The 27770-nt window shown below is 40.3% G+C and overlaps 1 protein-coding gene across 6 annotated transcripts in view; it reads left to right on the top strand.

Annotated features, from left to right (window-relative positions):
* Positions 1-27770, top strand: part of LOC127461039 (sodium channel protein type 5 subunit alpha-like) — a 214094-nt gene that overhangs the window by 27825 nt on the left and 158499 nt on the right. For 4 of the 6 annotated variants that reach the window (XM_051768275.1, XM_051768272.1, XM_051768271.1 and 1 more), the window contains exons 1-2: positions 20804-20876; positions 24452-24580. In XM_051768275.1, coding sequence (XP_051624235.1) covers positions 20806-20876; positions 24452-24580 — 200 coding nt within the window. In that variant the 5' untranslated portion in view covers positions 20804-20805. Of the gene's footprint in view, positions 1-13430; positions 13750-15461; positions 15581-20786; positions 20877-24451; positions 24581-27770 lie in introns of those variants that run through there. The other 2 variants (XM_051768281.1, XM_051768280.1) reach the window with 2 other exon arrangements.

Below are 27770 nucleotides of genomic sequence, written 5' to 3'. Positions count from 1 at the left end.
CTGGCCTGTTTCCCATCGTTCTTGGAGAGAAAATATATTTTTCCTCCTATGAAAAATGGTGATTTTCTCTGATAAATCTGTTCCCTTTTCAGTTTGAAGGCTTCTTTGTTGCAGAAAGAAATTTGTAACTCAAAGTAGATGCTCTTTACTAAAATGCTTCTCTATTGGAAAAGCATTTTTCCATAGAAATAGAGTTTCAATGGGAAATTTGCAGTCAGCTGTTCCATACGACAGGCAGTGCTGCTCCCCCTTCTTCTCAAAAGGATGGTTTCAGAACCTCCACTTCTGCATATCCACACCAGTGCTGTGGTTTTATAAGAATATTTCCCTATTTCAAAATGTTTTCCTGTCTCCTGTTTTTGTGTAAAACATTCTCACAAAGAGGGAGGATGATTAATTGGAAACTACAGAGGAAACTAGAAAATCAATTGCACTCAAAGAACTGTCTAATGTAGAAACTAAACAAATAAAAAGCCCCAGAGAATTATATATTTTTTCTCTCTCTCCTTATTCAGTCGAGTTTTAACTGTTACTTGGAAGATTTTTCTGAACCAAAACTATAACCATTATCTGTGCACACTGCACGTTGTCTGTGAACATAGCAAACAATATTACAAAAATAGCTGAAAACTGTCTTGATGGACTGCAGAGTTATTCAGACCATTTACACCAAAAGGCATTCTGATCCCCAAACTCACTGTGTTTCTTTATAAAATTAATCCATAAGATTTTTCTGCTCAGAAATGAGTGCGAAATGACTGAACTTTGAAACGTTAAGACATCTCATGTGCTAAACCTCATGGAAGAATAATCTCTTGATAAATTTAGTTTTAAAGTAACGGAAGCATAGATGATTGCAATTCTATTTTCAGACATGCACAGTAAAAACCTTCTATTTAGTTTGTAGTAAGGCTGGTTTAAGTCAGAATGTCCAAATGAAGATGGAGGTGTGAGAACAAGCAGGAGCAGCAGGGTCAGTGTGTTGAATGGTCCTGGCCTGGGGTTTGGAGGCAGTTTTGTGAAGGTGAACCCAGATTGTGTTTACCAGAGCAGGGAGGGGGAAGTGATGAGTGAAATATGAGCTGGTCAGTGCTGGTGGCATCACTAGTCACATCAGAAAGACTTGAAGACCAGGGCCCTTATCTCTGCTGGCTATCTGCACCAGCCAGCAGAAAGCAAAGCATGCTGAAAACATCAGCTCCTGGGATCATTACTGTGTGCTTTGGGTAAGACAGAGGCAGGGATGTCCTGTGCTATCTAGGCCATACTTAAATAACAGATACAAGTAGACCAGGCACTGATATGTGTTTCTGCTTTAGATGCATAAGGAGAATGGAGTTAAGATAAATCAGCAGAACTTTTCATCTTTTTAGCCACCGTGAGTCTAAATGTTAAGCATGTGAACTGGGATTTCCCATTACTTTCTTAATGTGAGTATTCAATTTAATTTTGATTCATCTGGGAATATTATAAATTGTAAGAATTGAGAGGATCAGTAATGCTTTTAATGGCCCAATCTTTCAAGCTAGATGTTCTTCTTGCTTGGGCCTGAGGGCTGGCTTGCAGGCTCCTGTGTGTTTTGTGGTGGCATTTTACACTGCTTTCTTTGCCAGCTCCATCCCTTTGGGGGATGGCAAGGTGAGGTAGAAGTCAGACTTGATGATCCTGAGAGGTCTGTTCCAATCTAAATGATTCTATGATTCTAAGTCATGCTGAAGCCCAAGGCTGCAGTACAAGGCTCCAATCTGGTCTGGTGTGACCATGTCTTCCAGGACATGTCCTTTAACTTCTTTGCAGCTCACTGACTTGGAGATCAAGTGAGAGGCACAATTTCCACGAAGGATGGTGTGGTGGACTAACCTTGTCTGGCTGCCAGGTGCCCACCAAGCTGCTTCCTAACTCCATCTCCCTCAGATTGGATTAACTCACCATAGATGGTTATTAGGTAAAGGGGATCTAATATACAACAATCCTACATAAAGGATGTTGGGACAAATAGGCCCTTGGGGAGTGTGAAATATATCTTGGAGACATGGACAAGGAGAATGTGTGAAATGCCATCCAAACTTGTCTCTTTTCTTTCCTCCACTGCGTTCCTCTCTTCTCTGTCTGGCAGGAGAAATAGACAGGAGAAAGCTGGGATCCCAGACCCTTTTATGGAATTAGCAGTTCTGGGAATATTTTTTGAAGGAAAGTAGAGACAGGGAAGGATATTTTGGAACCTGGTTAAACACTTGTGTGGGAAGAGAGGAACTGTGCCATCACTTGTTCTGCTTTTAAAATCACTATACACTTTGATATAGTCTGCAAGACAAGCCCAAGACTGGAGTAGAAGTGGCTGTGAACTAGGACAGATGTGCAATTCCAGCTCTTTTTTGGATTGTTCTGTTGTGATCCTCTAGGAGTCATGGATGCCACTAGCCTGTATTCACTCTGTTTTTAAAAATATTAGCTCAAACCAACTTTTGCCTGTGTAACTGCACAATCAGATCTCAAACATCCCTTTAATTTGTAGAAACAAAACATAAGGCAGAAAATATTTTCTAGGTTTTTGAGTCCGTGGTGAGTCTATCAGGATAACCTGGGTGACTCTGTTTCTGGGAACAATGTGGTTGTCATTGACTAATTAAATGTGTGCCGTTTGTTGAAATTGAAGATCTATACTTCACGTTCTAAAGTAATTGTGTGCACTGGAAAGCTGTTGTAGAAGTGTTAGTTTGCCACATGCTGGAGTGGAGCAGCCATTCCTTTACCATGGTGTGGTTGGAGGTAGCTGGTCTCTATTTTTGAGAAGAGTCAAGTAGGTGAAAAACTAATGCATGTCACACGCCTTGCATCGTATTCCATAATGGTCTGAATTTTGGGGGGGACATATTTCAGTCCAGACCCCCCCTGCTCTGCCAGGGAAAAGCAGACATGCAAGAGTAGACACGCAGTTCTCAGGCACCTAAAGGTACATATCAACACCTAAATTTCGGTGTCCTAATAAACAAATTGAATCATCAGGATCTTTGCTAGGGTCTGATGCATAGTTTATCTCGTTGAAGTAGACATTGAGAGAAGGAGAGATGACTCACGTCCTAGCACTCTCTACTTCTCCCTGAAAGTCTAACATCCTGCATTTCTTTGGTTCCAATGCATCAGAGAAGCTAGATTTTAGTTGATTCATTCTGTTCTGTCTATGAGGTTATTTCACAAGGGTTTCATATCCAATAGATATCTTTTTTTAGCCAGAAATTTCTAGAATACATTACTTGACCTGTCTGACTTGAGGAACTGCACTGTAGAATGGATAAAGATACAGGTGAGTGTATAGAGGAGCAGGCAGTACTTGAATTATGAGTCTTGTCCATGACACATTAAAATTAAAAGATCTGAACAAAATCTTCGATTGCCTTGTTGAATTTTTATTTTTAGTTGCAATTGTCTCGAAGAAGGGAAAAAAAGGGTCTGAATATTCAAGCAGTACAGTCATTTCTGAATCATTTTAGGGCCCTGTCAGAGTGGGTGTATTATACCTCATAGACATAGTGTCATAAGGGCACCCCAGTATTCATATATATATATATATATATATATATATATATATGAGGAGATTAGGGTCAAGATATTGAATGATCTCTCAGTGGAATTGCTGCTTATCACTGCTCTTAGTAATCACAGAATCATATCATAGAATGGTATGGGTTGGAAAGGACCTTACAGATTATCTTGTTGCAACCCACCCCTGCCATGGGCAGGGACACCTTCAGCTAGAACAGGTTCAAAGCTCTGTCCAAACTGAAGACTTCCACAACTTCTCTGGGCAACCTGTGCCAGTGCCTCACCACACTCACAGTAAAAAATTTCTTCCTAATATCTAATCTAGACCTACCCCTTTTCAGTTTAAAGCCATTCCACCTGTCCTATCTCCACATGTGCTTGTCAAAAGTCCTTTTCCTGCTCTCTTGTAGCCCCCTTTAGGCTCTTGGAAGTTCTGTAACGTCCACCCGGGACATTGTCTTCTCTGGGCTAAACAACCCCAATTTTCCCAGCCTATATTATTAAGAAAGGTGCTCCAGCCCTGTGATCATCTTTGTGGCCCTCCTTTCGACCTGCCCGAACAGGTCCAAGTTCTTCTTATGTTGGAGACCTCAGATCTGGATGCAGCACTCCAGGTGGGGTCTCACAAGAACTGAGCACCAGGACATGGCTGGCTTTCTGGGCCAACCAAGTAATGACAAAGTTATTTTTAGGAATACCGTTTTTTTTTCTTTCAGGAAGTGCAAACAAGTTCCCAAATTATGTAGCTAGTGCATTTTCCATTTAGGAAACATCCTGCATTGATACCATAATCAGATATTTCCCTTTCACAGGCCAATTGATGTATTATTTTCTGGTTTGTTCATTGACTGCTTGGTCCCATAAGCTAAATTAAGCAAGAAGCCACAGCAGGGTTTGCAATACTAAGCCTCTATTGTGTGATTCCAATGCATTGTGCCTCAGGCCCAATTGAGTATTACCAACCACTCAAGCATGCACTGTTGACACATAAATGCATATTTGGATGTAACTTGTTAGTAAATGCAATGTCCCCAGCAGTTTTATTTGGATGATTATATTATTACTAATTAACAGAAAATGTCATGACTTTTGGAATAGAATTGTTTGTGCAGTGAGTTATTTACTCTGGAAAATTCTTCCATGTAAAAACATGAGGAAATTATACAGTGGAGAAAGGGGGGAATGTCCAGGATTGCTACAGGGTTCTCAGAAGCATCAGTCTCATTGACATCAGTGGGACATAGCCAAAACCACTCTTGGTAATGTGACTCACTCACATACCTCTAATATTGTCCACGTTCACCACTCTTTAAATGCTCCTCATCATTTGCTCAGATGCACTTTAGGTTTTAGTTAGTGTCAGGAGAAATAAAGTTTAATTCAGCTAACCTGCCAGCAAAATATAGTAGCTAGAAGGCGGCAATCTTGACCGTAACATTAAAGGCTACCTGATATTTTTTATAAAAAAACAATGAAAAATCCCCAGCTTCTCTACCTCCATGCTTCTGTCAGCCTCATTTACATAATGGTTTAAGCATTATGTAATTCAAATCAAATTGCTGTCAGTCGACACCAGCATCCATTGCATCTTTTCCATGAAGCTACGCCGAGTTGCTGAAGTAAACTTCTCTGAAAGGAATGACAGAAATCTAATAATTCTGTCTCTCTGACGCCAGGGGTCTGACCCACTGCCTATTGCAGTCATACAAAATATTCCCCTTGAGTGACGTGAGCTGAGGATTGCACCCCCAGAACCCATGTAAGCTCTTAACTCTGATTCCTAAACTTGGCAAACAAACCCAAGCGGTTTTCAATCGCAAACAAGCAGAATATCCCTCCTCTGTGGACAGCAATAATCTCTCTCTGTCTCTCAGGGCGGGGGGGTGGGTGGTGAAATCTCTTCCATCAGAGTGGAAGAGCCACTAGCTTTATCCAAATAGTATTGTCACATTTACAGTGCACTAAATAATGAATCAAATCTTCAATATATCCCAGCAAGCAGCAACCAGCTACTCCCTGATAGGATCCCTGTTGTTCTTCATGACTCTCTATTTCCATTACCAGGAAAGATAATTTTGCCAGCACACTTGTAAATCTGTGCCTTTTTATTTTTTCTCCCGTGCATTTTATTGCAAAAGCAGTGAGAATTTTTGTCATTAGCTGGGGCTCTGTTAGCACTGAACACTATCCAAAGCCATAGACAAACAGAGACCCTTGTATCCTTGTGCAAGGGAACCCACCATGACAGAGAGAGATGGACTGCATGGAGAATAAAGTTATAGTCCCAAAATTTCATAGCATTGATGTGAATGTCACTTGAGAGTTATCGACAAGGACAGGCTTGTGGAACCATTATGTTGACGTGGAATAAAGTAGTTAGGAGGATTAAATAATTTTCTTGGCTAATGAATAGGAAACGGATAGAAGTGGAGAAAGATGGGAAGCTGGGTGTATCATAGGTGTGTGGATAGGGTGGAGTTAAGTGAAGGGTGGTGGTTGTGGAGCAAAGCTCTCCTGCTACTGCAGACATGGCAGGACCTGCTGTATTGCCTCGTGTCAGTCGGATGCAGGAGGGGGACCTGCCACCTCCCACAGCTTAACTTTGTGTGATTTGGGTCTGTCTCTCCCAGCCTTTCACATCTAATTTTTTCTTGACCCTTCACCTCAGCCTCTTTTTGTTCCTGTCAGGAACAAAAAGGAAAGGAAAACCTATATTGCTCCATTCACTATTAAAAATGAAGTTTAGTTGTTATGTCATGTTTGTCTCTTAGTTCAATGCTAAAATCGTGAAAGAGGTCCAGGCTTTGCTTATAGAGTTTCATCCATCTTTTTTAATGTAAACATGTCAGTTCTGATGATTGGCTTTTATAAGTCTGTTGGTTTTCTGCTGATGAAATGTGTCTCCATAGCTTAGATGGGAGGGGATCAGGGAACCCTTACCTATAACTTTGTGGTAATACATCAGACAGCTTTCCAGCCATGGCTCCTTCTCCTCTAGAAGCATGCAGCCAAGATTTTGCTGGCCAGCCTAACGCTGCCTTCTGTCTGTGGCATAACTATCCTATAATGGCTTCAGAATACATTTTAATGGCTGTTTTACAACTTCCTATATCCGTCTTTATGTCTTTACAAAACACTCTGTGAATAAAATGGACAAGATATTTTATTCATGTGAGCATCCAAAGCACCTAATGGTGTGAGCACTGTACATTATATTTGGCACAACATGGAGTTCTCCTGTAGATTTCTTATTTCTTATTCCAAAGCTAGTGACTGCATCCTGAGCCCAAAACATTCCTCTTTCTTGGTAGCTCTTTCCAAGCTCTTTCAGTTCAGAGTAGCAAAGCAGAAATCTTTCCCTGGATCTGAAGGCTGTGTAGTTTATAGTAAAATAACTCTGAGGACAATTTCTAGTTGATTAAAATAGAAATGAAAATCTGTTTGGTACAGAGAATTATAATTTTCAGCAAAATATAGAGATGTGCAGCAACTATAATGGGCTACTTCCCTCTTGCTTATTTATTTCATTTGGATGCAGCGTAATTTGAAATAAAAACACCTGAAAAGAAAGCAGAATATTTTTAGCTCACTAAAAATATATATTTTATCATAAGAGGAGACTTAGTGCCAGCATTTAATTCTTGGCATAACATTTGTCATCCTCAAATACTCTTTCAGTATCGGAATGAAATCTTCTGAATTCATTTCCTTTTAGCACATGTTAGCTTTCTGAAGACTTTATTTTATCAATAAGTCATTGGTGATGTCAGAGTGCCATGATTCTGATGAGAAAGATGCCAGCAAAACTCATTAAACTGGATTTAAGAGAAGATAGGCAGAGCTGGTTGTGACGAAAGGCTTGTGTGTTGGTGATGGAGGTTTTGGTTTGGACATTTTGTGCTGTTTGTTTGGTGTGGTTTTTTTCCCCAACAATGTGAATGTAATGAATTCTCTTAAATATTTATTTCTGCCCCTGGTCAGCATTCATGCTGAACAACAGGGCTCATGTTAGGAAATGTGTTATGCAATGTCATATCAACCTGCAGGTTTGTCTTGTGACATGGGCAGCAAGAGGAACTCTGTCTCACTTTTCTTCCTGTGTCTGTTTGGGCTGATTTCAACACTGTACTTTGCCTAGGAGATCTTCAGGAGCTAAACATTTCAGCCATTTCCATCAGATTGTTGTGGAATACAAAGCTTTTCCCTGCAGACCAGCCATGGGAGCCTGCCTGGTCCCCACTAGGCTTCGGATTCTTCAGCACCCTTTTTTGGACCTTCAACTCTGAACTCACCCAACAAGATGTGTATGGGTGAAGGAGCATTTTCAAATTGCCTTCACAGGTTGCAAAAAGCTCGAGATTTTCCAGCTCCCTGGAAGCTTGGTTACCTTCTAGGCCATTAGTTTAATACTTCAATTACATGCTCTCTGGTGCTCGAGCTCTGGTGTGAAGGTGCTCTTTTAAAAAAAAGCATTTCTAGTCAAATATTCCTGATCCTAATAGATCAGTTCCACAGCTGTGACTTCCCTGGGATGGGTAGAGCTGTGCTGATTTGTGGCAGCTTGAGATGTAGCTGATTATATGTGTTAGGAACATGTGCTACAAAAACAATCGTTGTTTATGGTCTTGACAAAATTGTGCTTGTTGGAAAAAACAAACAAACCAGATATCATTTCAAGTAGAAATAATGAGTGTGTGCTGTGTAAAATTGCAAGGACTGTATTATTCAGTTGCCCCTTGTTTTGATGTGAGCACACAGGCCATCAAAGTGTGTGCTAACAGCCACTGAAATTTTTCAGCTGAAAGAGAATTTCCCATGACACCTCCTAGATGTGAAATATGAATTGTGGTATAAATATAAGTGAATTAAGTCTCAGAAGGTTATTTCTTTACTGTCAGTAAAACTATGAAGTGTGCCTAAGTCACCTAGACTACTTTAGCTTCTTGATCTTTATGTAAAAGGTCTTTATTTGATCTTAATTAAAAACAAGAGTTCTTCATGAAGCCATTGCTTCATGGTTAGAATAAAACTTCCATGTGATCCCATATCAAACTGTGGTCCTTTTAAATATGATGATTTTAAAATGTTTGTGTTTGTGTGTAAATTTATGCATATGTATTTGTGAATCTAGACCAGTGACATTAAATTAGATGTGTCATTGTTCCATTTTTATTTCCCTAGCCTATTATTCTCCTGTTTTGCAGTGCTCTGCAGGTCAAAGGAAAATGCCAAAGAGATTATATGGAAAAGGAGGGGGAAGAGGGGAAGATGACTGTGCTTCATATAGTCTCGAACATTGAAAAGAAACCCATCCACATGACTGTTTTTGATACAGCAGTTAGGATTGCAAAATCCTTATTTAGTCACGAACATTTCTTAAACAAAAGGAGAATTTAGGACTCTTAATTCTTATTTTGTAAGACTTCGGCCTAGCAGAATTGCAGTGGAAATGTGCGTGCTGCCATGGACTATCATCCCTCTCCCCAGCCCATTGCTGGTGGTAGCTTCTTGATTAACACCATGGAAATCTGTGGAGTTAAATAAGTACAATGCTACTCAAGACGAGCGTGTCTGATGGTATCTAAACTTTAGCCTGTAAACACCACTTTCACAATGTTGATTTTTAAGCTTGGTTCCTTTATTATCACTGCCAAGTGTCTGAAATGTATGGACATGTGTCCTTGATACTACGTCAGGCCACGTTTGGTGTTGTGCAAGCAGGAGATGGAGGTACAAGAAGTCCTGACTTCTCTGAAGGCAGTGTCCAGCCAGGTGTAGTGCACAGCAAAGACCTCATTCTCCACTTCTCCTCTTGCTTCTGGGGAATGGGACCTCCCTGCTGGCTTGTTGGGACATTGTAAGAGGTTCTGGGTTCTAGGATGGTGGCCTGAGCCCACAAAGCCCATGCCAGAGCAGGAGGGCAGCAAGCTGGCAGTGAGCAGGACCCCCTTCACCTGTATTTACCCCTTCCTGCAGGAAACCTGTTGACCAAGTTGGTCTTTTGGGTGGTGGTCACCTGTCCCCAGGGACTCAGAGAAAGGTTTGCAGGGCATACAGGTGGTGTTCTGAGAACCTGAAAGGCCTTTTGAACTGGAGTGGCTGAAGCCTATGACAGTAAGTTTAAAACTGTAATGGCAGACAGCATTTACCTTTCTGAATAAATTCAGGTGTTAGAAATACCTAATTTGTTTGTACTGTTCTCACTTCTTGCCATGCCAAGGAAAGTATGCATCTTGGGGCTTTATTTTCATATGCACATTCTGTTTACATAACCAGGACATTTTATCAGCCAGAACCAATGTTAACTGACAAAGCAAGAGGGAAATTTTCATTCTGTGCATGGTGATATCACAGAAACAATGTGTTTGAAGCCTTGCACTTCAAAAATATGCCTGTGAGGAATGGAAACCTCCAGGCTCATATTGTAAAAACGTGAGTCACAACAACTATTATCTCTTAAGAAATGGCATTCCAGCTCTTTGATTCAGTCATTGATGATTTCCCTTTTTAAGTTGTGGTTCTTTCTTACCCTTTTAAGAAATGTCTGGGCTAACCCTGGCTATTTGTAGAAATGTCTGCAATTCATAGATTAAAAGAAATTAGACATAGAAAGGACCCATGAAATTATCTTGTCCATTTCCTGAAAGCATATGAAATTGAAGAAGAATTGTGCTAAGTATATATATATATATATATATATATATATATGTTAAAATTTGGAACTTTAGCTTATATACAATATGAAGACAAAACAAGTCAAGAATTTTCAATGGTATGGATGCTGAAACATACTTTTTATTTAAATTAAATAGAAGACTGGAAAAAGTCTAATGAAGGTTTTGCAGGATTTTCCAATTCTTTCTAGGCAGTTACCTCTCTGGAATTTGTAGATAAAACTGAAAATATCTGTTTTTGACCAGTCTGAATTTGATTCAATTTACTAATAAGAGAGAGCTTTGAGCAAAAATAATTCTCTTTAGAAAAAATAATTAAAACATCTGATTTTGATTAGGTTTTTTCTGGTTATTTTATCTCCCTCACCATCCCCCATCCATTTTTTGTTTCTATTTTTTAAAAATATTCAGCCGGTTCTGTTGCAGGAATGGCTTCTCTCGGAAGTCTTCAGGAAGTCTGCGAAGGATGCTGAATATTCTAGTGGATATTGTAGTTTTTTGTGATCAAGCAACACCCGCGAAAACCGTGGTGCTTGGCAGAGACATTCCACTCGTTCTCTGACATCTCAGTAAGGACTTGGTGCCCCTCATGCTGTATGGCCAATGCCTCCAGCTTGGAAGTAAGGAATGTGGTGTGGAGGTGGCTACCACCAGTTTTCCAGCTAAGGGGGTGTCTGTGTAGGTCGGAGGCAGTCGCCCATCCCGTGCTCCGAAGCACTGGAAGCAGGGAGTTGGTGCGATGTGGGTCTGGAGCACCTGCAGATGTACAGGGGTGTTAACAAATAGAAGCAGTCTTTCTTACACGCACCCAGGTTCTACAGCTGAGGGGTTTTCTCAGTCAGAGGCAGCATCTCTGTGTTTAATACCACTTATGGACCTTTTGCCCTTTTATTTGCCTTGTGGCTTTGTGAATCCTTGTCATTTGTGACCAGCAAGTTTCACAGGATGACTCTGCACCATGTGGAAAGTGGCCCCAGTGTTTGTTTCAAACCTGCTGCTCTGTGATTTCATTCGAAGTTTCTCCATTCTTGTATTATGAGAAAAAGCAAACAGTCATTCCCTGTTCACTGTCTTTACAGAGCTCATTATTATCTGGACCTCAGCTAACAGCTCACGATGTTCTCCTCTCTGGTTTAGAGACTTATTCTGTGCCCTTCCAGCAGTGATGATCAGCCACCGATTTTCACTGTCCCCCTCAGCACTGAGACAGGTTTCATTTTGAAGAAACAAAAATTGAAAGGACAAAAACCAGATAATTTTCTGGCCACCTGTATTGATGTCATCTATAGAAAGCGAAATTCTATTTGCTCACACTGGTGCTGAGTCACAAAGCAGTGAGCATACGAAACTCAATTTGTGGGAAAGCTTCTAATTTCCTGTTTTTCAGGAGGAGTGGGATAAAATAAATGACATGGAGGGGAGAGGGGAAAGGAATAAAGAGAATAAATCCAAAAAAAGAAGAATATCAGAATACTCAAACTCTGGGAAGACTAATTCATTTTAGCCCCGCTTGTTCAAACCAGCAGTAATACTGAGTATAATGTACAAGCTTCAGTAAATCATTCCTATATGATAGACTGTGATCAATGACAATTTAATGAATTCATTTTAAAATGAAGTCAGAATAGGAAAAACAGTAGTTATTTGAAAGAGTACTTTACTCAAGTAAATTGAGTCAATAAATATGCTATTTGTCATGCAGAGTCCAGTTAAAGTCTTGTTTGCTAACAAAAATGTTGTCATCACAGAGCCTAATAGACACAAGCTATCTGGAACTATCCATTGTAAATAGACAAATACCATCTGAAAGCAGAAAACAACAATTGTGGCTGAACAAAGAATTGGATCCTGCACATTGCCTAATGCAATAGAGTAGCCCACCTCAAAATCTACTATTTTGTTTGTCACCAGCATGTATTCTGATTTAGTATGAATGGTCTGCTGGTGGCAAAAAATCAAGGTCTGTTTTTCTTCTGTGAAATGAGTTTTAATTGTTGCATAGTGAGGGTTTCTCTTGCTGGAAAAACATGCCTCTAAAGTCACTATTAAATTGCAAAATACAGCTTCAGTGAGTTGGATGGATTTGTGCACACTACTAGAACAGGGATAAGCTTCATCCTTTTTCAAACAGTAGTTTTACATTAATTTTCACAACTATACATGTTTAGCGCAGATACAAGAAGCCTTTTTGTTCGGCTGTGCTTTTCACACTTGGCTTTATTCATATGAGTTGAAGAGATGTGGCAATTCTCACTTGTTTTCATTCAGGAGGATACTGGAAGTTTTAACAGTGAAGTACCATAAGGCCAAGATGGTCTTGCTTCACAACTTTGGGTTAGAATCACAGAATCAAAGAATATCCTGCATTGGAAGGGACCCATGAGGATCATCGACTCTAACTCCTAGATGTTCAAATCGGTATTGAATGGAAGGAGCCTGGTTTTCAGATGTGATGAACTGGCAGCAGTGGCTATTCAGCATCTTGGAAGCTTGATGTGCTCTCATGAAGGTCCCAGGGCTTTTTCAGGCACATTTGGGCTTCCAACATCCTTCAGATTGCAGGGCGTGGAGGAAAAGAAAATGCTCAAAAGTTTTGACAGATATCTTGAAGATGGCATTTCCTGTCCCAAAGGAAAATGAAAATTACGTTGCAGAAGCCTAAGACAGAGATTATGAAAAATTTCTATTGGATTTAAGAATCTAAACTTGACCCTTCACTCTTTAAATTTGGAATAGAACAGCTGGGGCATTTTTAGATTTTGCGTCATGTGGCCGGAGATCGGCTGATTTAAATCTGCCCTGCAGTCATCTTAGGCACATTGTTCACCCACTCCCAGAGCTGCATTTTCAAAAATGAGTTAGGAATCCGGATCTCTGTGGCTTTCAATGAAACTTAAGCTTGTATGAATCTGTTACTCCTTAGTTTGGATTTAGGATCCTGAATGACTGAAAAATTGAAGAGTATTCCGCACTCTACCTACAAAGACTTTTCAACTCTGACCATGTGTGATTCCTTATTGAAATTACAGTTTCAGTAATTTTTGTTTTCCCGGATGTTCTATTAACCACATAAAAACAGACGAAGAGTTTCCTGATAATCAATAACCTACAAGTTATTTGTTTGTTGGTTTGTTTTGTGTTTTTTTTCATTCTGATGGCTTTGTTCTTCTCGGTTTTCTCCCGCCACTAACTTCTTGGTAATTTTTATTTCAGCTGTTTCCACTACTAGGAGTAAAGACCAGTAAAGACAAAGCAGGATGAAAAGATGGCTGACTTCTTGTTACCACCGGGTACTAACAGCTTCCACCGGTTCACGCCTGAGTCCTTGGCTGCCATCGAGAAACGGATCGCGGAGAAGCTTGCAAGGAATGCGAAGCAGGAATACAGAGAGCAGCTGGGCGAGGAAGAGAAGCCTCAGCCTCAGTTTGATTTGCAAGCTTGCAAGAAGCTGCCCGATATCTATGGGACTGTTTCTCCAGAGCTCATTGGGGAGCCCCTGGAGGACATCGACCCTTTCTACAATGACCGCAAGGTGAGCCCCAGCCAAGCGTCCTCCTTGGCTGCTGCTAAAGCACAGCCACCATCTCTGTTTTGGGTGCTCTGGTTTTTATCTTTCTACAGCCAGTAAAAATGTTTCTTTTCCAGATTAAGAATCGGAGTTTTGGCATGAGCAGGGCTCCCAGAAAACATCTAAGCGGGAGGGCAAAGAGGGATAAAAAACAAAATTAGAACTTGTGTGTTTTCAGATAACCCTGAGTATGAATATACAATATCTGAAAAGAGCAGAGCAGTAGCTGAGTTAAATTAAGCCAGAGGTTTTATCTGCCCTATCTTGCCTACTGCATGAGCTGTGACTTTTCACAGGTCTGTTGTTTATCACTTAAACCCCTTAATGTTAAGGGCTTCTGGGTGACTTGAGCCTTGTGCAAGCACTCTGCACAAGAGCAGAAGCAACTCCACAACCGTTCCTGGAGAGCAGCATTTCTGTTCCTGCTGAGGAATATTTCAATTCCATTTAAGATGACCAAAACAGAGCTGAAGGGAGATGTGTGAGTAGCGTGTGCAGTGCTGGCACTTTGCAGAAGGGTAAACTTCATCCCAAAGTGAGCATCACCTGATGAGGGATCACGTGTAGGCTGGACCAAAGCCACAACAGTGCAAACAGCTTTTGTCAAAAGGCTGTTGACAGCAGAGCTGGGTTGATTGCTTACTACAGTTTGTTCTCCTTTCCAAACATTTTGCAAAATGGCCAACAAAATAAAGTTTGGAAGCACAGTGCATTTTTAGGCAGCTTCCAGTTCTTTCGGGTACTTATGTTCCTGATTTTGGGCTATGCTATTTCCTCTAAACAATGTTGACCATAATGCTACTTCTATTAAAACAATGTAGAAGCAGGTGCTAGAGGTACAGAATAAAAGTTAAATGGATAAAGACAAATAGATTACTTACCTGGAAGGGCCAGAATTAATTTACCTTTTAATTTGCCTGCTATCCCCGGGCACAAGCAGCAGGATATAGATTTGCAATTTTAGTGTCACGAAGTATTTAAACCCAAGGTGGGTGATTTGCTTAGATTTTATATATTGGGTGTCCTGATTCCGTCTCTGAGTGAATATTAGTTCCTCTGTGCTTGTTGGGGCGTCTTCAGAGCTCTGCAAATTGGGTCAGCATCCAATTCACCTTTGCTTTGAATTTAATGTAACTTACAGTATTGTTTTCCTCTGCCCATAATTATCTGAGTACAATGAGAGTGCCTCAGCACCAGGGTCAGATCCTGCTGTGGAGCTGTGCCTCATGCACCTTCTTACTTGGTGAGACAAAATACATTGAGAGCAACACAGTGCTCAAAGTAGAGAAGGTGGAGGAACAACACAGCAAGGTCCCCAGCACCTGGGAAGAAGAGCATCACATAAGTTCCCCCACCACATTTTAATCTCCAGGTCATTTTTATTTTTAAAGGTGATTCCACCCTCTTCCCAGACCCTGATGGAGATGTTGCATGGAACTCTGTAAGGGTTGAAAGGACTAAAAATAGTTGGGATATTACAACAGGACGGACGACAGCTCTTTAGGGAAGGTCTTGGACAAAACATTTAACCAAGCAAAAAGGAATTTAGGGCTCTTGGGAGGGAAGGGGGGAAAAGGTATGGGATACTTGCAGGAATTTCCCGATGGGATGTGGGCTGGGAAAAGCTGAGTATAAATGCAAATACTGAATGTTCTCATTTTCATTTTGTTTTCCAGACATTTATAGTACTGAACAAAGGGAAGACAATCTTTCGATTTAGTGCCACTCCTGCCTTGTATATACTTAGTCCTTTCCATCCAATCAGAAGAGCAGCAATTAAAATTTTGGTACATTCATATCCTTTCTGTTGATTTCCCTCCTCATGTATTTTGTATGGGTTTTAAACACAGATGAATGGAAGTCAGAAACCATTTTATTTCATTAAGCTGTTTTAAATCTTTTGGCTGAATTTGCTTGCACGAGCAGAAATGCACTTGGATTTTCGGTTTGTTTCATTTTATATTGTTATGTGAGCTATAAAAAATGACTGTATTATACTGCTGGCATCAGATAGTGTGAGCTGCACTGGAGAGTCTGGTGGGTTTACTCAGGATTAAAAGATGTGAAGGGACTGATCATCTTCACCGAAGAGTCAGTGGAAGAAAGTGGGTGTAGTACCTTAGAAAGGAAGGACACCAGGGGAAATCTACAATAATGGAGATCTTTGCTACCAAGCACTTCAGCAAATTCTCCCAGAGGTGAAACTCTATGACGCCATATGCAGACACAATTTAATTTTGAACTGCCTCAGAACTGAAATTTTTTTCTCTCCTGAAACAGAATATTTTAAAAAATTGTTTTGTTGGTTCTTTTCAGGTTTTCTTATTAGAACGTGTTATACAGGCAGGAGAAAAAGCACAGGCTGTCCTGCTGGACCTTCCAACAGAAGGGCAGTGCCTGATTTCCCTTGACTCTTGTTCTGAAGTCATGGGAGATGCACTGCAGTAGTTGGTTTTGCTTGTTTTTTTAACAAAACCACAGAAACGTTATATTCTGACACAGACACATCTCTCTGAAAGGCCAAATTGACCCAAATATTCAGCTTTCTGTGAACATTACTGAAAACACACCCTTCTTTGTGACTTGGCTGCTTTCTCTGTGGGGCACATGAAAAACCTGGCAGTGATAATTCAGAGACTCCACATGCTGCTGTGCTCATTCTGTGATGTTTTAGTGATGGAAATCCCTCATCTGCAATGCTCCAGTCACCACAGAGAACTAACTAATGAAGGACATAGCATCTTAGAATCACTGGTTAATTATCAAGTTTGACGAAAAAAATAGGCAAAGAAACCAAATTCCCAGTGTTTGTCCATGTAGTGAGGGAAAAAATGTGATATTCTAGCAAAAGGAAAAAGAGGTGAAGCTTCTGATTGCAATAATTCTATGCAAAAAATGAATATGTGATATCAGCCAAAATATTATTATGGTTACTAAGAATACACTGTAGAATTCCGCAGAGAGATTTGCTTGTGGATCAGATTATGTGTGTGAGCAGTGCAACATATGATGCCACACACCTAGAGCTCAACAGAGTTTTTAAGTACACTTACCTCAGCACAGCATTGCTGAAGTTAATCAAGGTCAATGCATTTGTCCAGGTGTGGCTAAGAGAAGAATCTGAAAATTGAGCTTCTTAGGAAAAAGTGTGAATATTGCCTCCAGTTTTGGAGGCAATTTTTCTGTCTTGCCCTCACTTTCTTCTACGCTGGCTGGTGAAGCCAAGAGGTCATAGGTTTGTGTAGCACAGGAGCTACGGGCCCTTTGTATCAGTCAACCAGAAGATAAATAAGCAAGAAATCCTTATCGTTTTACTTCCAAGGATAAAGACCACAGAGGAGAACATTTAAAATATTTGTCAGGAAAGAAATATGGTCAGATGAGGACTGTAAAAATTTGGGAGTGGCAGGTCTGTAGGCAAATATAAATTTAGCTCCTGAAACGTCCAAATTACCACCTTGTGTTGATAATGCCAGGAGATCCAGCAGCTCGAGCTCTGGCAGGCAAGGGCAGGAGACAACAACTCCATCCCAGTGAAACAGCAGCAAAGTTCCTGCATTAGGCACTGATTTGTTTTCTGTCAATAAAGACCTTTTGCATCAACCTGAAACACAAAGGCCAACGGGCTGAGCAGGCAGTCAATATCCCAGGCAAAAGGGAGCCTGAATCGGCAAGTGCTCAAGCAGATAATATCCCAGACATGAATCTGGGAACCAGATCTATCGTCTTGCGTGACTGTAATCAAGCAATCTTTATTTTCCCCAGGGCAAAAGCCTAAAAGGAGCATTAGCAAATGGTGCCCTGTCACGTAAATATCTGAAGCAACTTCTTCAGTAGATGCCTTACTTCAATTTTCAGCCATTGAGTGTGCTGTGAAGGCCAACAGGAGAAGAGAATAGAGAGGACAGAGAAAAATCATCTTATAGAGAAGCCGTGGGGGTCATATTTCTTGGTTAAGTAGCTGTATATGGAGTTCTTCCTCTGAGATGTCAGGCAGGATAGATTCTGTATGTTCACTCACTATGGCTCATCCAGCCAAGCCTGATAAGTCTAGTCTTTCAAAAATACATCCGTCCAAGGGAAAAAAAACATTCAGAGACTCCTAGGTATGTGAATTACTTCAACTATCAGCATATACTTAAACCTCTTCTAGATATTTCTCCTCCTATTCAGAGTCTAGGAGACCTCACAAAAGGACCATGGCCAGAAGGTGGCCCTGGTCCATTTCTGTCACAGATGGCACGGGGAGTATAGAGTTGCATCCTACTGATGAACACTTTATGCCTTCTGCATCATTATCAGCTGTTATTAACATCTTTCTTTACTATCTCCACCTATGAATGAGATTAAGCCACTGGTATAACACTTCATCAATGCTTATGTTTAAAATACTCCTCTCAGTTCTTGCCTGCAAGAAAAGGACCATTGTGTGGTGTCCTTAGTTTCCCCAAGCAGTTTGCTGACCTGTATAAAATCTGTAGCAATTGTTATTTCTTGTTTTTCTAAGTATTATAGCCAGTTGCTCTGAGTTCACCACTGATCCAGAATGGGGGTTTGGCCAAAACTACCTTCCTTGATAGAATTATAGATTCTGGTGCATTAGAAAAAGAAAAATAAATAAAGATTTTCCCATCTTTGTTCATGTTTTCTGATTGCAGCTTTTCTCCCATCTGACTTTGCACACTTTCCATAAGGCAAAATGAGACCTTGTGAAGCACCAATTATATGTACTATTCATTGGCACTAACCTTTGCTTGCACATATTATATGTAATTTGGCAATGATCACCTAAAGAGCCTCTAGTATTCAGTCTGCTAATTAACAATTATCCATCATAATGAAGTCTAGAATAGAAGTGTACCGTGGTTGACTCTATATCTTTGTGCTAGAAGATAAAATTTATAACTTTTAGAATCAGTTTGTGCAAAGCCTATTCTGTAACCTCAAATCGGAAATAATAGGTTTAATTTATTGCAGAAAGAATCCTGATGAGTAGCTTAGTATATTTGGTTTGTAGTCTTTCAAAAATTTGATTTAATAGCAGTTCTAAGATAGGGAACACACAATGCTGCTAATATTGCTTATCTCAATTTTATCTGCTTTGCTTTGTCCTTTCTGAGTAGATCATCATCACGGACTTTTTCTAGTGCAAGCAATTGCATTAGATTTCAGGTAGGAATGTTAATTTTCATTCTGTAGGAATTTCTGTAGGTTTTTTTGTTGTTGGTGGTGGTTTGGTTTGGTTTGGTTTTTGTTTTTTAAACACAGACCTCTAACTTTGATGCATACCAGCTGAAATGTTTCATTCTTCTCTGTTCTTTGTAGTTTTCAGCTTGGTCATGAAAACCAGATTGAATTCATAGTGCATTTGTTGTCCCAAAGCTGACCCTTTACATTTTCAACCTGAGTTCTCTGGTTTGTTCTCTTTGGTACTTGAATGAGAAGGTGATGACACCTGCCTGTAAATGAGCGTCTGCGAAAGCTGTTAGATTTAGTTTATAACACAGGGGAACAGAGATATATAAATGAAACCAGTGATCCTGAATTCCTGTAGAGGAGTTTATTTTCTTGGAATTGAAGTATGCTATTTCTTTGGCAAGATCTGAAGATACCACTTTGGTTTACTGTGCTTGTTTTCATAGCATTTCACGGTAGCTGAAAAAGTAATCCAGTGTTTTCTAGGCTGGTTGCAACTTAAAACTAATTGTGTTAACCAGAATGACACAACTCATAGAAACATATCTCAAGCTGACATGAGAAAATGTGAGTGGATATCAGATATCCTTCCCAGTCCTTCAGCAGGAGGTGTTGGCCCAGAAGTGGAAAATGTTTGTGAGATGAGCAATCCCTGTGAGTTCAATTACTGCTTTCTGCAATGGCCCTGGGGAATGCACAGGTTGGTTACTACCAATTTACCCTTGTAGTTGCTTATGTGGCCCACTGGAAAACGTTCCACTCTTTATTCAGCAGAGATTTTCGTTCTGCGAAAGGATAAATTTCATGCAAACATTTCAGGATGTAGGTTTGAAATTATATTCTTCAATCACTATTCTCAAACAAAAAATAACACCGATGGAATCAGTAAAGGGGTAAAAAAACCCCTTTTTTTTTCCCAAAGAAAGCAAGAGAAATTTATATTTGGATGTTATTTGTCTTCTTTCCCAGTAGCATGGGACCAGTTATTTATGGAGGTGAATCCCATCAAATTTTGAAATTATTTTTTTTTTTACACAAAGTGGCATGTGCTTTTAGGAGAGCCATTCAGTGAACTATGTTTCCCATTTCAGGAATTTGATTTAGGGTACATCTTTTCATATTTATGGCCTCAGCTTAGCAGCCAACTGCATGGACTGTACACGTGGGAGGTTCATTTTAGCCTCCAATTAGGGAATCTGGTGCCTCAGCTGAGGCAGAGAGCTCTGCAGACCAAGGCTGTATGTTTGCCAAGCAGGTTTGCAGACCTAACCTTAAAATCAGTGCTCTGAAACTCATACTAGCTTTTGCTAAAACTTTATATTGAAAGTGAGATCTCAAGCCCTTTAAAGAGATTAGAAAGACCAGATTTGTAACTTGCCCTGCTGCCTGAGAAACGTTTCAGGATGCAAAATAAAATGGGAATTTGCAGACACGGGTTTTTCTGTAGATACTTAAATGAGACTAATCCCTCTTTTCATACAAAGTTGTGCACCTATGCACACTGTCATCTGACCAACACAGCTGTAAATTTGGGGTATTGTGTTTTAAAAAGACTGCAGAGTCAGTACATTTGTTTACTGTATAAAGTATGCATAAAATATGTAGGCAAAGAAAAAAAAGCAGGGAAAGTTCCATCATTTTCTCTGTTTATATAACTATTTGTCTACTTATGCACTTGCAAAAAATGTTTATTGTTCTTTAAGCAACTTGTAAATTATGATTGGGCTGTCATATCTTGTGTGAAGGGACAAAAATTTATGAGGTCTTGTATCATGTGCATTGTTTTCCTTAATTCGCCTCTTTACATTGTTCAGTATGTTTATTATGTGCACTATTTTAACTAATTGTGTGTTCATGGCACAGTCAGAGACTCCGTCATGGAATAAATATGTTGAGTAAGTATCCTTGCTGGTTTACAGCTACCCTCTCCTCATCTCATCCTTCTTTTCCTATTCATTGTATTCTTATTTTTGTCTTGTTTGCTGCTGTCTAATTTCTTTCCAGTAATACTGATCATGGTATCTGCCCTCACAAAACGTTTTTCCAGGTAGTTTGTTTGTTTGGTTTTTTTTGTCTGTGAAAACTTCCCTAGTAAGTAAACTGAAAATTTTTTGTCCGTGAATCTCATACTTCTTGCTCAATGCACCTTCAGTGCTACATCTGAATAAAATCACATATGAGGACAACCCCGTTTGAACCTGGCCAGACTTCCACAGTTCTCATGCAAGAGATTTGATAGTTGGACACATCAGGAGAGGCTGATGGAGTTTAGGTTGAATTATTTCAGAAAATACTTCCTGAACATATTAGGTCTATCCTTAAACTGAAACTTACTGGAAGCAAAAGTTTCTTCTGGACCGAGCACGTCGTGAGAAATGTTCCCCTGTGATCATTATTAGGAATATTTTATGAACATAAAAGTGTCTGGGAGCACTTTTAGGTGAATTCCTGTCTTTTTAGCTTGTCAAGCCTTTAGGAAATATAGCAAAGACATCACTTGAAGGTGTCTATTTGTTGTGGTGGTTTTGTGGTTGTTTTTTTATTTTTAATTAATTTTAAGGGAGGCAAGGGGGCTTCATTTCTTTAAGTTGCTTTAAAATATTCCTTTTAGAAACAGATACCAGATGCACAAGCTAATCAACCTACAGTGCATTAAACAATTATTTTGGCTCATTGAACCAATCAGAACACACTTTTTATTTTTGACTGACATATGATAAACACAGCCATCTGCTGCTTCGTAGCCTGGTGGTTGGTCTACTCGGGGCTGTAAGGAAAGACAGTGAAACGCCCTTATTTAGGTTTCTTAAAATCATACAGGACACATCTTCTAGGCCATAAATTGCTAATTATAGGCAGCACTGAACCAAATATTTCATCCGATCACAATAACATCCTAATCCCAGGATGTTTCATGTATTTCTGTAGAGTGTGGTACCCTCAAGTCTGTCTGTGACTGTCCTTTCCCTCAATGTTGTCCTTTTCCTATGGAAAACTGCCACACGGTTTTCCATAGCCATTCCACTGAATCATGGACATCTCATCCATGTGAGTCAAAATTTGGTCTGTTGGTCTACAGCTGGAAATTCAAACATTCTGGAGGGAAATATCAAAATGCTTATTGTGTCTCCTGTGAGCAGGAAAATGTGGATGATGTTATCAGTGCAACAAGCAGAGTGTGCAAGAAATGTAGAGCAGAATTGCAAATGGACTCATGCAGCATGGAGTAAATCCTTCCATGTTTCCTCTTCTCCTGTGTCCCCTCATATCTCTCAGCTTTTCCTCCTCAGGTACATAGAATGAAATCAAAGTCAAGTACTTTCGAGGAGCAAAATAACCCAATGAACTGTAATTCAAATTGATTAATATTGGATTTGGAAAAGATACATTTAATCCATTTTTTGTTCTGCTGTTTCAGAGACTCACGGGGGATAGAAGAATAACCTTGTGAAAATATTTGTCCTAGATCTTCCTTTAAAACATTTTCCTTACCTTTTTGAAAATAGAAATCAATTCAACTTCCCTCCACTAAAAACAAAATTTTAAAACCCCCTGACTTCTGCTGTTAAAGAAGCTGTTCAGTTGCTGGAGGACTTTGCCCGATCCATTTAGAATTAGATGATGATTATACAATCAATTAAACCCATCTGACATGCTGAATAAATACAAGTGCTTTATCACTTTAATGAGCTTATGTACCGTTAAGTATTTTTTTTAGTTCTTTGCATGTGTTTTCTGCCTGTATTACTGAACACACACGCTCAAAGAGACTGTCACATGAGTGACCTATATTCGAAATACCGGAGCAAAATTAAATAGGAGCCGTGAAAAGTTGGATGCAAGATAATGCTTAAGTGTGTGGTCAAAGAGCTGGGAGAGGCATGTAATGCCCACTGTTGCACAGAAACTGTCCTGCTAATCACCATTTTAAGATGAAGCACACTGAGGTTTTATAACATATGTAACTAGCTCTGCTGTGCGACAGGATGGCAGGAGGGCATGAGATTTGCCACTATCTGTGTTTGTGCCCATTTGCAGATCAGTGGAATACAGCTAAGAGGAAACACCTCCATTTTATGCATAATGAAGTTCTTCCTTATATTGCACCTTTAATTGCTTACACCTTTCTACCTTTCTTTTTTTTTTTTTTTTTAGCAAATAGGAATCTCAGCTGCTATAATTCTTTTGTGTGTGATGGCACCATTGTAGCTACTGATGTTTAGCCAGTGTTTCCAGTGAAAGCCCCCAACATCACGGCTTATAATAGTCATGTTTTAGTAGATTTTAGGTGTTTGAGGTTTTTTTAATAGGCTTTGGCATCATCTACCTCTTTGTTTGGAGAAAAGGGATAGGGAATGTCAGTGGTGGATTCTAAACATTTATTTCTTTTATTAAGATATGGCCTAGAATACCTAGTCCCACTGGGCTAGGTAGAAACATTAAAAAAGAGCTGTTGCATGCCCTGAACTCTGTCTCTGATGGTAGGTAGAGCCCTGGGTGAATAGAAATCTGAATGCTATAAATCACATGCATTACTGTCCTCCACAGAGATTTTGCTAAATTTTATTACAAGTGTCAAGTTTATTACAAAAGGTAAGATCTATGTTCTAGACCAGAACATCACTGTCAAGAGACTGTTGGCAATAACTTACTAGGGGGGGAAAAAACAACCTCGTGTCTCCTTGCTGTCAAGCAGGTCAAAATTACTACATATAGTTTTTGGGTGGGAGTTTTTTTACTCTTTTTCACTGAAGGTGTTTTGTTGTTTAATTCTCCAGGCTGGAGTGGTTTCCATGAATAGTGAAACACAAAGGAATTTGCAGAACAAGTACTCTTTTCAGCTAATAAAACCAAGTGGTGACATTTTTTTAACCTGCTGTACTTCAAAATGGTCCTGGGTAGGATGAGCTGAGAGATATGAGGGGAACAACCACCCTCCTTCGATTTAGAGAAACAACAAGGATTGTGGCATAATGTTGCCAAGAGAGGTTGTGGACTCCCCATCCCTGGAAGTGCTCAAGACCAGACACCTGGTGTCCCTAGAAGGTGTCCCTACCCATGGCAAGGGGCTTGGAGCTAAATGACCTTTAAGGTTCTTCCAACCCAAAGCATTCCATGACTCCCTAATCCACTCTTTCACTGGTGATCACAGGCAGAGCTTCAAAAGTCCCATAGCACAGCTCAGCATCGTAGTGTTCACGCTTGACTTAACGAGGGAGGAATCATCAAGGTACACCCTGTGGTGAAAACTATCTTCATCCTGTGGCTGTCAAGAGCACCTTCCCATTTCTTACATGTTCCTTGTTCCACACACGAGGCTGCTCATGCACAGCCCATGCAGCCGTGACTCCCCTGAGCAACCCCAGTGAGTTGGGCAGGAGTGTCTCACGTGAGTTGAGTGTGTCTCTGCCATTCCTGTCTGCTGGTTGCTAATGCTCTTGCTCATCTTGGACGCTTTTTTTCCCCCCAGGTACACTTTCACTGGCATTTACACTTTTGAGTCGTTGATAAAAATATTGGCAAGAGGATTTTGCATGACAGAATTCACCTTCCTTCGAGATCCATGGAACTGGCTGGATTTCAGTGTTATTGTTATGGCGTAAGTAGCACTCTTTTTTATTTTTCAAGATAGTTATATGCAATAGAACTCTTTTAAAAATTTTGTGGCTGCTATTTCCCCCCTGCTCATCTTTTACTGAAAATGAGAAGGGGCTGAAGTGTATTATGATGGAGGTATTTTTGCCTGAGTGACTTAAGAGGAAAAAGTCAGAGGAATCCTCAGTTCTGTTCTTTCAATTCACTAGACTATTTTGGAGAAATTATTTACTCTCTCCATGCTCCACAGAAAGAGCTGTTTGTAAAATATCCATAATAATACATATCTAAGGTAGTTTTGAGAAGCTCAAGACCCCTGAATAGAAAGTATTATGTGTGACTGAACACCCATGTATTTAAATCCCTATTTATAATCTGTCTATCCATAACATCACCAAAGCTGTTTTCACATCCTTCTCTTCACAAACCCTCTTCACCCAGAAAGTAATTACTATTGTACTACAATAGAAAATTAATTTATAGGCCTCTAAAACTTGTTATATATCTTGGGAATAGAAATTTGGCCCCCACCATGATATTCCCCTTCAACTGTATACTTCTACCTAGATTATTAGAGTTCATTCAGGACATGTGGGATTCTGGTGCTTTGAAGGAGGTGATGGATTTGTGGCATCCAGACAGCTAAAAATACACAGGGGTAGGGGAGCAGTCAGCCAAAGCTTACAGGGGACACAGGGTCAGCCCAAGCTCTGGCCAAAGGCAAATGTCTGACACTGTCACTACTTCCAGCTAATCTAGAAATCCAGATTTTCTTCATAGTCACAGAAGAGAGAAAAGCACGCAAAGAACGCATGTGGTCTTTAAGTGAAAGCTGGTAGAGATGCATGAAAAGCTCCATTTCTTAATCATGGAAGGATTTCATCCGGTCTCCCTGGGGTTTTTTGTGCTTAATGATACCCGTATTCTGTTCTGGGTTTAGGTTGGTTCTCGCTGCCATCTTTGAAGCTCATAATTCACAGCACTAAGTGAGATGCAAGTGTGTTAGCACTGACATTTGAGCTGAGCTCCTGGGATTGTGATATTTGAATGGAACAAAAATTGGGAAATGATATTCAACCAAACTTAGCTCGCATGCCGGTGAGGGCCACTGAAGTTGAAAGCACAAGTCTGTTAGGGAGCAGGGATCAGGACCAGTTTTCAGAGTCCAGACTCTCTCTGGACTCTCAGGACGATTCTCTTGGTTTAGTTTTAGGCAGTTGTGCAAGGAACAGTTTGTTGGACTCCATGGTCCTTGTGGGTCTCTTCCAACTTGAGATATTCTATGATTCTGTGGTCCTTGGCAGCATTTAGCAGAGCAGCGTGAAGGTGTGTAAAACCTGTGTGAACTTCCTCGAGAACACTCCCATTTATTTCAGTAGGCTTTGGATCAAAGCCAGCCCTAGGCCAGGTCCTGGTATCTGTTACTGCATTCCTATGGATTTGGCTGAACTGACATCTGGCCCTTATGATAAGCTTTTAAAAAAACATTCAAGGCAGATGGGGAGAATCTTTTGGAGGTCAGCACACATTAGGTATTTTTCTCAGCTAAACTTTTCCTCAAGCATTGCTAAGTGCAATTCTCCTGCAACATTTAGAGGTAGGACAGAACAAAACAAAACAAAAACCAAAACAGAGTCACCAACCTGCTCCTCTGTCTCCTGTCCATCAGGCAGTTGGTAAAAGCAGCAAACTCATCTGTGTGGGAGTTAGGACATGAGTTTATTTGTAGGTCTCATGGAGAATTTCTGTGCAAGGGTTCCCTCTTTTTCTAGGGAGGTTTTTGACAGTAAGGTAGAAAGGAGCAGAGAAAAGGCCAAGAGGAGCCACAGCTTGCAACCTTGACCATGAACCTGCTTCACTTCATCTTCTCAACTCAGGCAGAAGTTGGGGCATCACCCCTGACTCTGTGAGCTCCTCTGGGAGCATCTCATATGCTGTCACTGAAAGTCAAGTCTTAACAGTCAGTGTGGGGCACAGTCTGGTTATCCCTTAAATTCGGTCCACATAATTTTTGGGTGTTTGGAATTTACTGAGCAGGAAAGATGTGAAGGTTTGCACAGACTTTGAAGTGGACAGTTACCCACAGGTGAATTATTCACTCCCTGTCGGTAGGAACCAGGATTTGGTGCCCAGAGGTTGTGGGCTTACCCCTATTTTTTCTTTTCTAATTCTAGAGTTGAATGGCCTCTCAGTGCTCCAGCCCAGGGCTTCATGAAAACTTCCTTAAGGCTTCTCTAATGAGAGGCTTGGGAGTGTGTGCTTTCTCTCTTAGCTACATTTTAATTTTCTTTCTAAATGCTATTTCATCTCTTAGTTAGAAGATCCCTAAAACAGGGAGACCTGCAACTGCAAAATATCAAGCTTCTTAGCATCAAACTGTACCACTGGCTGTGCTCTTCAGAACCAGCATCCATTCCTATTGTTTCTTACTTTAAGGCATATTATACCAACACTTTCAGAATGGAAAAAAAAAATTGGAATTCTGGAATAGAAAATAAATAGAGAAGTGCTTCCTTGAGTCTACAGGCAGCAGTGAGAGAGTTAAAAGTGGCTGCAATATGATCTTCATATGTACAATGAAACCTCCTTCCCAAATATGCAAGCAGAAGATAGCACAGAGCTTTGGATAATGGAATCTATTCTGATATGATTTAGCCTTCATATAAATCCAATTTGCAAGTAATTTAAAGTAAGATTGATCACACAGGTAACTCTGGTGTTGTCTTTGCTTGTAGCTAGTGTGCTGCCAGGGGTATTTCTGTATCTGGAAACAAAGAAGGCTTGAGGATTCAAAATGGAGGAGGCTGATAAGGGGCCATGGGATTCAGATGGGCAGAGGGGTTTTGAGCCAGCAGAAAATCTGATTATGTCACTGATGGGTGTTATAGTGGAAAGACAATCATTTGTTTTAGAGTTATTGCAAAATAAGTTCTGACCTTCTCTTCTGGACAGAAACAGCACAGATTGGGCCATAGAGAGTAGTTTTAAATAGCACACTAGAGAGTAAGACGTACCACAGGTCTCCAGGGTTTTTCTCCCATCCTGTGCCAGCAGACACAGCCATGGCTTGTGAGGCTCTCTGGGGCCATGGATGGGTTCAGGGAAAATTATGAAACTGCCCTTGTTTAGATCCCTCTTTCACAGGCCAGCAAGTACTTCCCAGGACAGGTGAGGGAGATGCAGCTGTAACTCTG

The sequence above is a fragment of the Manacus candei genome, unplaced genomic scaffold (genome assembly GCF_025592945.1).
Source record: "Manacus candei isolate 608988 ecotype Guabito, Panama unplaced genomic scaffold, ASM2559294v1 h1tg000094l, whole genome shotgun sequence".
In the NCBI taxonomy this organism is placed as follows: Eukaryota; Metazoa; Chordata; class Aves; order Passeriformes; family Pipridae; genus Manacus; species Manacus candei.
The sequence above is the reverse complement of the archived record's forward strand: the minus strand, read 5'-3'. Positions and strand labels throughout refer to the sequence as shown.